Genomic DNA, 13488 nt, shown 5'->3' on the forward strand with positions numbered 1-13488 from the left:
CCATTAAAACTTCAAGCAAACTGAACAAATAAACCCACTTGTATTGTGCATGAGTAACATAGCTATCCAGGAGGACAAAAAATGAATTAATCAAGTAACTGCTGAACATGTCATTTAGCTATATATTCTTAGTTGAGGATCAGGGAAACAATGCAAACAATGCTGACTTCTTTTCAGGTTTGTGTATTGTAGTTGTACTGGTGAAGCAATCCGAAATGAGTTTTAAGTGTATGGTAGAGTTAGATACACAAATACGTGGAGGTTATTGTTGAGCCTTCTCCTACCACATCCATACAGATATAAAAAGGGGAAAAGCAAGAAAAAAGAACTCTGTGGAAGTGCATTGGAATTGAAGGCATCAGCATGAATTCATGATTCTAATACAATAGGAATCCTTTTGCCGTGTAAGACAAAGACAGGCTGAAGAGTTATACTGTATTTAGGGAGACTAAAGTAGCATGATGACTAGATACAATATGCGCTCTTGAGGTGGATCTGTACTAAAGAAAAAATATGCCACAAAAGACATTACTGGGTCATGTGACAAATCCGGAATACAGATGATACATGGCAATATTGCATCATTGTTAAATCTCCTCAAATTGCTAACTCTACTGATTATTTTGCGGAATCTTCTTGTTTTTAGGAAATATACTTTAAATTATTTAGAAATAATGGGGCATGACGTGCTATTTACTCTCAAGTGGTTCAGAAAAATCTGCATATATTACATATCTATTTGTGTGCCTGTGTCTTTATGCGCACACGACTCACCATAAATGCATACAATGCAGTAAATGGGGCAAAGGGTTAACAATTGTGAATCTGGGTAAAGGGTGCACAGGGTTTCTTTAAATTATTCTTGCCACTTTTCTATAGCATGAAATTCTTCCAAATAAAAGATTTCTAAAAGGTTAGTGTTAGGCATGCACACACAAAAATAAGGATAATTGAGGTGGACTTTTGAAAGCAGGAGGGAAGATAACATCAACTATTTTGAAGGACTGTCGTGGAAGGAGGTTTAAGACTTATAATTTGGTTAATGATATTTTGTGTCATTCTGCTTTGTGTAATATCATTACAGCAGAACCAAGTACTTATGGCTGAAATAAGAGACAGTAGGTTTAAAGTTTTATGGAGTCTTCAGTATAATTCAGTACAGAGAGGTGCAAAATCATGTGATTCTGAGGGTTCACTGGGTAGTATCAACGAGCGAAGGGGACTGGGTGCAGAAAAATGGAAAATGGTGGGAACTTGAGAGCAATATCTTTTCCAAAAGCTTTCAAATACTAAATACAAATCCAAAAAACACTGCGCAGTAATCCCACGCTGTGTCCAGCCTGTGAGTGGCCAGCCGTGACCCACAATCTTATCTAATCCTTTTGTCAGGTAAGGAAACAGGTACCAAACATCATAAAACACGGTGTGTAAGAGAATGAGAGGTGTAAGTGGGTGCATATATATTTTTAAAAAAACACAATTTTTAATGAAAGAAACTAATATCCACACATTTGTACTTATGTACAATTGGGGTAATATATAATTTTAAGCTGTTTACAAATAATATGTAATGCTTCAAATATTACATAAGGTTGATAATACATTTCTAGCAGAAATAAATATATTGCACTTAAAAAGAACTGCATTAGATGTTACTTCATAGTATTAGGCTTATAACTTCTTTTCTTCATAAAACATTTCCCATGCCCTTCCCCCACCCCCAGCACACACATTTCATTACAGTGACTGTTCTCACGCAATCCATAAGCAAATGAACACAGCAAACAACAGAACCGTGATGGTGTCTACTAACGAGGCTTTATCCAATTTTATACTGTAGGAAATAAAACAACTTCTTTCACGTTTCTGAAAAGAAGGGAGGAAAAAACCAACTAAACACAATATTTTAATGAACCAGAAGTAAAATACAAGTTGTATTTTTTGTCCATATGTATTTCACAAAAATGATTTTGCTTTCTTATTATCAAGATATTTCATTTGAAAAGGAGAGGGCAGTGAAATTATTTGAGAGCAGGACAGAGAAAAAAGGGCTAGAAAATACATATGAACTATTTACCTATCAAATATTTATAAATGGACCTTTCCATATTTAAGCATTCTGAAGAAAGATAAGTCTTGGAATATTATAATTGGCATAGAATATAAGTAGTAACGAAAGGATTTGATGGTTTTCTAAAATTTAAGAAGTTTGTAACCTTCCCTATGTGTGTTTACAAAGAAAATCTGTACATTCTAAAATAACATTAAAACTTGTATAAAACCCATCCTCCAGCCAGGCACAGCTCTTTAAAGGAGAAAGCTGAAAATCTTATGTTCTGTCCAGGGCATTGTCCAGATTTAGGGTAGAGTACTGCTTTGTTTGTAATAATTATCAGTTTACTACGTGTTCAATAATGACAACAGTTTTCCTTACTTAGTCATTGGAAGATTAACTTGTTTTTCTTGCAATTTGCTACTCTGCACATTACATAACTGGATTTTTTGAACTTTTTAGTTACTGAGTCATGGCTAAGCTTGACTGAGTATTTAATGGGGTGTAAAGTCATTTCATCCTCTTTATTTGAAAGTGATTTTTTCAATATAAGTCAGCTTATATAGGCAGGACAGCCTGAAAAGCTATTGTGAAATACAGAAATGGGGTAAATATCCTAACATCTCTTTGAAAAAGGCAGCATGGGATGAGGATGCTTTACATCTAAGAATATTTGTTCCTTGGCCTTTTAGAGAGTTTTCGTTTTCCTATTTGGTGGGGAGGGAGCAGCTGGAGAAGAAAGGGTGTTGTACTGGCCGGAGACGGAAAATAACAGAGACATGGATAAGGAGGGGAAACCTTGGAATGCCCCAGAAGTCAATGTAACTCCTACTATAATATAGCCCTACACGGTGCCTTTACTAGATGATGACTCACCAGGAACCTTCTTAAAGTCTCTTGCTCTGTCCCCAATGGCGGTAGGCCTTGGGACAAGTTACCATTGTTATTAACTCAAAAGGTCCAGCAATACAATATAAGTTCACTAATTTAGACCTTGTTAACTAATAATCTGTGATGTATTAGACAAGCTGGATATGTCTACCTATATATTGTCAAGAGTAGACAGAGGAGACAGGAAGACTGACGAAATTCTAAAAAAAATTGAATCTACTCAGAATTATTGATGTTTTAAAAACAAATCCCCATTGCAAACCCTATTAAGTTCTGAATTAATTCCTTGGGATTAGACAAAGCAGATGTGGCAGGACCTCTTTTTAGCAGCACTTCCCGTTAGCCAAGCTTTTTGACACCGTAATATACTCGGGGTTGGGGGAGACCCTGACTATATTCTAAATATATTAATTCATGTTCTTCATGATTCAATTGGCTTTCCCATTCAATATGTAGTTCTTGAAATTACTTTTGCTAGAATGGGCTTTGGAATTTTAAATACTAAACCCCCAAGGGTTTAATAAGAATCAACCACCAGGATACCTCAGAAAGGCCCAGGTAGGGAAAATTTCTACCCCTTGGTTTCCATGGCTCAAGTGACTAGGTTAAGCTCTATTTCACCTGTGCTTCTTTTCTCTGGCTTGAATAATACTTAAAAATATACATCCAATTTAGAATTTTAGGTCTGACTAGTCTTTGTTTTCTCTAAACATTCTTATTTGTAGTCTTGTATTGCTTAATTACAAAATAAAATTATAGAGTCAGGAAATACTAGTGTAAATCCATATTTAACAAAAACACACATCTCTTTGAGACACACAGATGGTAGAAACGTCAAAACAGTATGTGTTAAAACAACCTTTTCATCCTCTCTAAAAAGAAAATTCAGACACAGATTCACCTCAGTGGGCCAGAAATTTATCAGGGTTATTGAGTAGCATTATGTAAAACAACGTTTTTTGTTATTCCTTCTTTAAGCAGCAGTACTCTATATTCAAAGGAACACTGGCAATGGACCAGCTATTAAATATCAAACCCCCATCCTAGCTCTACAATAGTTAAACATTACTCACAACTGCTTTTTAAAAGAAATAAGCATCTGTACTTTGTTTGAAAACAAACTACCTGTGGATACTACAGCCTAACATGCAACAAGTTAAAAATCAGCCCACAGTGTTTCCTGTAGGATCGTGAGATGCTTCGTTAACATAGCCCGTGCTTTTCGGTAGGTGAACCGTGGAGTAGAGTGGACGACAGCGAGTGCAAATTCCAACAACAGCATGACCTACACAGGCTGTGCCATGATGCGTCATTTCACAGGCTGAAAGTGCCCAGGGAAGGCATGTGGTATGAAAGAGACCAACATTAAAACCATCAGATGAAATCCTCGGGAGTCTGATGTAATAAGTATATTGCATTTCCTCCCAAATACGCTTCTCCTGTCAATAGAAATAGTTCCCGTGTCTTTTAACAGATTCAATACTTTTGTAGCAAGAAGAGTAGAACAAATATTACATACAAAAATTAAATTAGAGTTTTGCAGAAATTTGCCAAGAGAACAGGTTACATCCTGTAGTTGAAGTGCATTAAATCTAAAGTCGAAAAACTATTAATTTCATTAAATCTCTGTTATTAGGGAAATAAACTGTTGCAAAATGCCAGATGTGTCACCCTGACTGTAAATGCTTATATATATGTTGTTCAAAAACAATACAGGTCCTATAGATACAGGTCATATAGAACTAAAATATAATTTGCTACTATTATAAAGATTAAAAGAAGCTTAAGAAGATAGCAAAAGCTGAAAATAAAGTGGAAGAATGCTTTAGTTTACTTATAAGAACTACCAAGATTTTAGTTATGGAGCCATTACGTTAACAAGCGGTTTAATATTACAGACCTGGCAAAGGGGTAACGGGTCACTGAATGTAACACAGTAAGAAAAAAGGCCACATTAGATGTATGGACACATTTCCACTCAGGGGTACAGGTTAAGTCATGGCCACCCGGCGTTTAGAATGGTCATTCTTTTTTTTTTTTTTTTTGAGACAGAGTTTCGCTCTTGTTACCCAGGCTGGAGTGCAATGGTGCGATCTCGGCTCACCGCAACCTCCGCCTCCTGGGTTCAGGCCATTCTCCTGCCTCAGCCTCCTGAGTAGCTGGGATTACAGGCACGCGCCACCGTGCCCAGCTAATTTTTTGTATTTTTAGTAGAGACGGGGTTTCACCATGTTGACCAGGATGGTCTCGATCTCTTGACCTCGTGATCCACCCGCCTCGGCCTCCCACAGTGCTGGGATTACAGGCTAGAATGGTCATTCTTAAATCCCTGTCACAACAAAGCAGATTTACTGAAAACGGGAATTTGTCTGGATGCATTTCGACATCCATAAGGTCTCCCAAAACCAAAGTGAAAATGAAGGGACCTCTGGCACCAATGGCAGAGAACTCCTTTTGGAAAAGAAGAACATCTTTCCGTCACAGCTGAAAGTGAAGGCAAGCCTCACATAACAACATGCCCAGGCTTTGGAGTGTTCCTCAGTGAATTAGTCAGTAGTGTGTTTAGAATGCAGCCCAGAAAAATCAAACTGCAGTTTTACCATGTAACAGAGAGGCTCTTGCTTCAAAACTGTATATGGAAGATTATTCCTCCATAACTCTAGCCCTAACCCTAACCCTGGTAAGTGTTTGCAATAAAGAGAAAGAGGAAGAAAGAAGACTGAAAACTGAGTTTGTTGGTTACTGGCCCTTCAATGTTACAAACAGAACTTTGTGAAGTCATTACCATGTATTCATCCACAAAACGGGATGCATTAGCATTACCTCAGCTCCTTCCCCAGCAGACTAACACAAAAGAAAACGAAACATGCTTATGCTACATCACTACAAATATTTTCTACTGGCTCCAATTTTCCACGGGGATAAACTGACTTCAGTTAGTCATGATGGTCAGTATGCTATATGGTATGGCCTCTTTGAAGAGTCTTTTATCCTGTGAAAAGCAGAATGAAACCTTATACACAACGATTTTATACATTACTGCATCAACACAGCATTTTAACCATGAGGAATAATGCACCTTAAGATTCATCAGCCTTGTATCATTAAACTCTCAAGCTGGCAGAGAACTTTACATGGATTCTCTCCGGAACCCAACAGCTGTCCCCAACTACAGATGAATCCTGGTCCATGGTGCGTTCCCTCAGTGGTAGGTTTTATTGTGAGTCCAGCTCTCCTCTTTGATAGGTCCCATGTCTCCTGGAAAGCCCCTGCTTCAATAGCCCCGTCCCACCCACCCAGCCCTGTCCTCTATTTCCATACCCATTTGCGCACTCTGGATCTGGATTCTCCCATTTTTAGAAGAGTCATACAAATGGCGTCATCACAGCAGAGGAATGGCGCAGTCCTTGAATGGCAGCATAGGGCCCCTGCTGAAAATAGTGATGGTATCGCGGCATGTGGAATGAAGGGAATGTGGGGCCACTCCCTTGCATGGAGCTGGCAATGGCCGATGGGGTCAGAGGCATTCCCAGTCGGCTATACGGAGGCAGAGAACCCTGGATGGGGTGAGGAATGGGTGTTGCTATGGATGCTGTGCTGGTGCCAAGAGCAGTCAGGGACTGTGGGTGCTGGAACCCAGGAAAACTGGAAGAAGATGATACCCAGGAACTTAGTGACAGATTATCAGATGTTGTAAAGGCTGACCCTGTAAGAAAAATACCCATTAGATTGTAAACACTGTCAATGTACAGATCCAGAATTAAATTATCTGTAAAGATCTATTTGTATTGAAGAATATTTAATATATCTGTCATTTAAAAGGACAAACACACATGAGATTTATCATGAGGCAAATCTACCTAGATAAGAAGATGATATTTACACCCTGCATGGAAGGAGAATTTACTAAACGGAAAAAGACAACTCATTGGATAGCCTGCACACTCCCACAGAGTGGCCGAAACATTCCTGCCCTGCCTGCAGGTAATGACCTGATTCTTTCAAAAGGAGCTGCAAATGCCTCATTTCTGTTCTGACTCTGTAGTGTCATAAGGAAGGCTGAATATTCTAAATCTCCACAAGCTGTCTGGTTTCCAAAACTGCTGTGAAATCTAAGAAAGTAAGTTTTCCTACATTGCAGCATCCAGAAATTTAGAATAGAGTTGACAGTGAATTTTCTGACTATACCGTTGACCCTTGAACAACAGGGGATAGAACTGCACAAGTCCACTTACATGCAGGTATTTTTCAATACAATTTGCACTGAGTGTGCCTGACCCTCTTGCCTCCCACCTCTTCAGCTTCCTCAATCTCCGAGACAGCAGGGCCAACCCCTCCTCTTCTTCCTCTACCTACTCAATGTGAAGATGAGGATGACAACCTTTATGATGATCCATTTCCACTTAAGGAATAGTAAATATATTTCCTTTCTCATTATTTTCTTAATAACTTTTTCTCTAGCTTGATGTATTATTAGAATACAGAATACAATACATGTAACACACAGAATATGCATGAATTGACCGCTTGTGTTACAGGTAAGGCTTCTGATCAACAGTAGGCTATCAGCAGTTAAGTTTTAGGAAGTCAAAGTTATAGACACATTTTAGACCACATGGGAGTTGGTGCCCCTAACCACTGTGTTGTTCAAGAGTCAACGGTAATACTAGTGGCTCACTTGGACTGAGTTACAAGAAATGTCCTACGTTTTCACAGATTATATACTTTCATATCGAGGACATAAAACAATGACAGAGGGCTCTCTCCCTGTGTGAACCTCCCCGTTCCCAGAATGGAGCACCTCTGGGCTCTTTTCTCTGGACTCTCTTCCCAGACGCAGGGAACTGCTCTCTGAGCCTTGGCAACAGAGAAACTTTGTTCAGTTCCAGCACTGGGGCCACTGCCTCTCTCTAATATCCTTCACTAGGACAGTCCTCCTTTAAAAGGATTTTCTAATTTGGTTTTTGATTCTACCAAGTTATTCCTGACACAGATGGAATAGATATATTCCCTGATTTTCAGATTATAAAACCGTGGTTCAGAAGGACTTGGGGACTGCTCCCAAAGTTCAATAGCTCTTACGTACTAAATCATGGACAAGTAACTCCTGATCCCTGACTCAAAGGCTCAATATTCTTTCACTGAAAAAAACCAAACCATAGGAAACGGGCAGGCAGCATCACAGCCTATGACTGAAAGGCGAAATAATGACATGTGTGAGGATCGGTGTCAGGGGCTATCCTTTCCCAGGGAGGCTCCTGAAATCCTTTTTGAGCATCATGTACTCTGAGGACTGGCCGTCTCATCAATGACCTGCCCCCATTCTCCTCTAGGTTTTCTGGCTCCTAGCAATTCCACGGCCTTGGAAGCTGCCTTACCTCGATTTGGAGTTGCCTGACTCTCATCCCCCAAGACATCCTCTTCTCCTCCATAGGTACGGATGGGTGAGCGCGCATAGGAATGCTTTTGAATCAGGCTCTCCACACTTTCCCTAGGTTAGAATGACATATCACAGGTTAACTAAAATGTAAAGGACTCAGAGATAGAGAGAGGTCTTGGAGGTAACTCACTAATCAGCAAAGCCACTTTCGCCGCCAAAATGCAGCCACTGCATGGAAAAATGAAATTCAAAACACGTGCATTTATTCTGTAGTACAGTGACTCCTGAGATGCATGACCTCAGGTGCATGACTGCAAGCAAACATGACTGACTAGGATAAGGACAACCCCTGAAATCCTATAAAATGAAGGGCAAAGGAGTGAATGAAGAACGGCGAAACCTGACCATAGGAATATGGAATTCTGCGATGTGAGAAATAATGAGTGAATGAATTTACCACAAGGAGCTGCAATGACGCTTCTTTTTTTTTTGAGACGGAGTCTTGATCTGTTGCCAGGTACCAGGCTGGAGTGCAATGGCGCGATCTCGGCTCACCGCAACCTCCACCTCCTGGGTTCAAGCAATTCTCCTGCCTCAGCCACCCGAGTAGCTGGGACTACAGGCCACCATGCCCAGCTAATTTTTCGTATTTTTTAGTAGAGATGGGGTTTCACCATGTTGGCCAGGATGGTCTCGATCTCTTGACCTCATGATCCACCTGCCCTGGCCTCCCAAAGTGCTGGGATTACAGGCGTGAGCCAGCGCTCCCGGATGACTCTTCTTACTGATTTTGACAGCTAAGAATACAAAACAGATACTCAGCTGATACAAATTCCCCTGATCCAACAACTGAGGAAATGTTGGCAAAACTTCAAATTATCATTAGTCATCAAAAGACTAATATTCACCAAGAAATCAAACAAATTCATAGACTGCAGTACCATATGGATAGTTTGAATAATGAACACTAAGATCCTTGTTGCTGTAAGACTGAAAACTACAAAAACCCGTGAAGAAAACAGAAATGGTCAACAAGGAGTTTCAGCCCCCAGGTAAACTTGTACGTTGTCTTGTAGATGGTCTTCCTCCTGCAACAGAGTCTATAAACCAAAGAGCGAGGTTAACTTTAAAACATAAAAAATTATTTTGGCATTGGACAATTCGACCTTCTGCTATAAAAAAAAAAAAAGCCAGTGAAATTTTAGCCAATTTCTTGCCAAAAGTGAGTACTAATAGCAGATTAGTCTGCATGGCACACATTTCTGGAATAGCTGTGGCCCGAAGACCAATGCCAAACTGACCGCCAGAGGCCAAAAGAGGACTTATAAAATAAGTATTGAAAGAGGAGTCCAACAAAACACCACATTTCACATTGAGGGAATAAGGAAAGCAAATAAAATGTCATCATAACTTTTCAAAATGTCATCACTTGTTAACATTGCATGTAAACATGCACATGTCAGCTGTGAAAAATTACTACCTACTTCATAGTAAGTTTGGTGTTGTAGAAAGCTTGTATACGCACATAGGAGAAGGTATTTTATCATAATGTACAGTATGACTATGAAGACTTAAGGATATGCCTAAAAGAAAAATTAATTCTGCAACGATTTAAGTTACGTTTTTATTCTCAAATGATTTTAAAGTAAGAATAAAGCACCACCTCATATGGTCAAAATAATTAAGGTCCAGATCTACTGCAGGAACACAGAGCTATCGAGAAGAATGAGGTCATTCCATATGAATAGATATGGAATAATTTTCAAGACACAGTAAGTGAAGGGGGTTAAAATACAGAATGATGTGTAAAGTACGCTACCATTTGTGAAATCAGAACAAGGGATATGTGTATTCATATATGTCTGCATGTGCATAGGATTTCCAGAAAGTTCCAGCTTCCAGAACAAGAAACTGCCCCCTGCTGCAGGGTGAAGCCAGGGACCTGAAGGACTGGAGTGGTGGTTCTTAAGTTTGTCTGTACATTTGAATCATCTAGGGATTTTGAAAAAAAATAAAAACAACTATATTGAGATATGAGTAAAATACAAAATGTGGCACATCTTTAAAGTATACGGGCTAGGTGCAGTGGCTCACACCTGTAATCCTAGCACTTTGGGAGGCCCAGGTAGGCGAATCACCCAAGGTCAGGAGTTTGAGACCAGCCTGGCCAATATGGCAAAACCCCGTCTCTATTAAAAATACAAAAATCAGCCAGGCGTGGTGGCAGGTGCTATAATCCCAGCTACTCAGGAGACTGAGGCAGGAGAACTGATTGAACCTGAAGGTGGAGGTTGCAGTGAGCCAAGATTGTGCCACTTCACTCCAGCCTGGACAAAAGAGAGAAACTCCCAACTCAAAAAATAATAATAACAAAGGGTACAGTTTGATCAGATTGGGCATATGTAGGCACTACTGACACCCTTGCCACAAGCAAAACAACAAAAATATCCAACACCTCCAAAAGCTTCCTCCAGCTCCTGTGCTCTCTGGTCACCATTCCAATAAACCTTTCCAAGGGAACCACTAATATAATTTTGGGTTCTTGCAGATTAGATGGAATCTCATCTAATGTATTCTTTTTTATCTGGCTTCTTTCACTCAGCGTATTTTAAGATTTATCACATTGGGGCATACATTAATATTTCTTGTTCTGAGTAGCATTCTGTTGCATGGATATATTGTGGTTTATTCACTTATTGATGAATATTTGGCTTGTTTCTAGTTTCTGAATGTTGCAAATGAAGCTACTACACACATTCATGCATACTTTTAAAAATTGGACATATACTTTATCTTGGAAAGACACCTAAGGATGAAATGACTAAATTGCATGGTTAGGCATATGCACAATTTTTAAGAAAACTGCCAAACTATTTGTCAAAGTGGTCATCCAATTAATCATTCCCACCGTCAGTGTATGGGAATTCCAGGTCTTCTGTACCCTCACTAACACCTGACGTTCTTTAACTTTAGCTATTGTAATATGCATGTGCTGATATTCCATTACACTTTTAAATGTGTTCTCCTAATGACTATAATGTTGAACATCTTTTTCTGTGCGTATTTGATTCTGTATTTCTAGCTGTTAATACTCTGTTCATTTTAAAAATTAGGTCATTTGTTTTCTGAGTTTTGAGACTTAGTTTTATATTCTGGGCACGAGTGTTTATAGAATATATGATTTACAAATATTTTCTTCTAGGCTGTGGTTTGTCTTTTCTCTTTCTTTTTAAAAGCAGAGTTTTTAATTTTGATAAAGTGCAATCTATCCATTTGTAATACTATGGATCATGCTTTTGGTGCCTTATTTAAAAATCTTTGCCTAATCCGAGACCACAAAAGTTTTCTCCTAAGTTTTTTCTGAAAGTGTTACAGTGTGAGGTTTTATGCTTGTATCTGTGATTCAGATTGAGTTAATTTTATATATGGATGATTTATGAATCATCTTGTGTTTATGGACATCCCATTATTTCTTGGTGAGAAGACTGTCCCTTCTCCATCGTGTACATGTAGGTCTATTCCTGGATTCTCTATTCTATAAATGTGTTTGCGGAACTTGACACCAAAACTAAAGTGTCTTGATTACTGCAGCTCAATAAAAGTCTTAGTACTTTGACATTAGGTAGTATTCGTACTGGTTTTTTTTTCCCCCAAACTTGTTTTGGCTATTCCAGTTCTTCACATTTCCATATGAAATTTAATATTATTTTGTCAATCTCTACAAAAAGGACTACTGTGATTTTTAGTATATATGCCTTGTATATCCTTTGACACAGTTATCCCTAAGTACTTTGCATTATAGCAAATCTTGATTTTTAGGTTCAATTTCTGATATTCATTTATACTAGACAGAAATACAACTTACTTTTTATATTAATCTTGTATTCTGTGATCTTTTCAAATACTTATTTGTTCTAGTGGGTTTTAGAGATTTGGATTTTCTGTAGAGTAATCATGATGTCTGCAAACAAAGATAGTTTTACTTCTTTCTTTCCAATCACAATGACTTTTGTTTATTTTTCCTGACTTACTGCAATGGCTAAAACTACCTGTACAATGTTAAATTAGCAGTGGTAAGAGTGGACACTGATAATTTGTTCTTTATCTTACAGAAGGCATTCAATTTTTCACCATTAGTTATAATACTCGTTCTAAGCTTTTTGTACATACAATTTATCAGACTGAAGGGTCCCTTCTATTCCTAGTTTGCTGAGAGTTTTCAAGAATAGATAGATGTTGAATTTTGTTAAATGCTTTTTCTGTTTGTTGAGATAATCATACAGTTTTTAGTTTCTCAGTATGATCATTATATTGATTGAATTTCAAATGTTAAATGGATCTTGCATTCCTGAACTAAGCTCTAGTTATTTATGACATATTATCCTTTTTCTCAATTTCCTAAAATTCTGTTTAGAACTTTTCCATGTATATTCATGCAGAATGTTGGCCTTTCGCCAGTTTTAGTATAAGGCTAGTCTCATAGAATTAATTAAAACTCTTCCCTCCTCTTCGATTTTCTAGAAGAGTTTGGGTAGAATTGTCATTATTTCTGTCTTAAATGTTTGGTATCATTCACCAGTGAAACCGTCTGGGCCTAGAGTTTTCTTTGTAAAAGGTTTTTAACTACAAATTCAAAAACTGTCAGAGTATCCATTTTCTCTTGAATGAGCTTTGGTAGATTCTGTCTACAAGAAACTTGTCCATTTTGTTTAAACTGTTAACATTTTAGGCATAAGTGTTCATAATATTCCGCTATTATCCTTTCTTTCAATACCAGTAGAATCTGTAGTGATATTGCTCCTTTCATTCTTGATGATGGCAGTTTATGTTTTCTCCCCTTTTTTTTCCTTGATCAGTTTGGCCAGAAAACAGTCAATTTTATTAATCTCTGCTTTTTGTTTCATTCATTTTCTCTACTGCTTCCCAGTTTTCTTTCTTTTCTTTTTTTAAAATTTATGTATTATACTTTAAGTTCTGGGGTACATGTGCAGATGGTGCAGGTTTGTTACACAGGTGTACATGTGCCCTGTGCAGATGGTGCAGGTTTGTTACACAGGTGTACATGTGCCCTGTGCAGATGGTGCAGGTTTGTTACACAGGTGTACATGTGCCCTGTGCAGATGGTGCAGGTTTGTTACACAGGTGTACATGTGCCCTGTGCAGA

General features: G+C 38.4%; 1 protein-coding gene across 3 annotated transcripts in view; it reads right to left on the bottom strand.

The window, feature by feature from the left end:
- Positions 1-1463: 1463 nt before the first annotated feature.
- Positions 1464-13488, bottom strand: part of TBX20 (T-box transcription factor 20) — a 57060-nt gene continuing 45035 nt past the window's right edge. For 2 of the 3 annotated variants that reach the window (XM_017975117.4, XM_002751324.7), the window contains 2 exons: positions 8323-8435; positions 1464-6650 (listed from right to left, as the gene is read on the bottom strand). In XM_017975117.4, coding sequence (XP_017830606.1) covers positions 6310-6650; positions 8323-8435 — 454 coding nt within the window. In that variant the 3' untranslated portion in view covers positions 1464-6309. The remainder of the gene's footprint in view (positions 6651-8322; positions 8436-13488) is intronic. The other variant, XM_078342197.1, reaches the window with a different exon arrangement.

The sequence above is a fragment of the Callithrix jacchus genome, chromosome 11 (assembly GCF_049354715.1).
Source record: "Callithrix jacchus isolate 240 chromosome 11, calJac240_pri, whole genome shotgun sequence".
Lineage (NCBI taxonomy): Eukaryota > Metazoa > Chordata > Mammalia > Primates > Cebidae > Callithrix > Callithrix jacchus.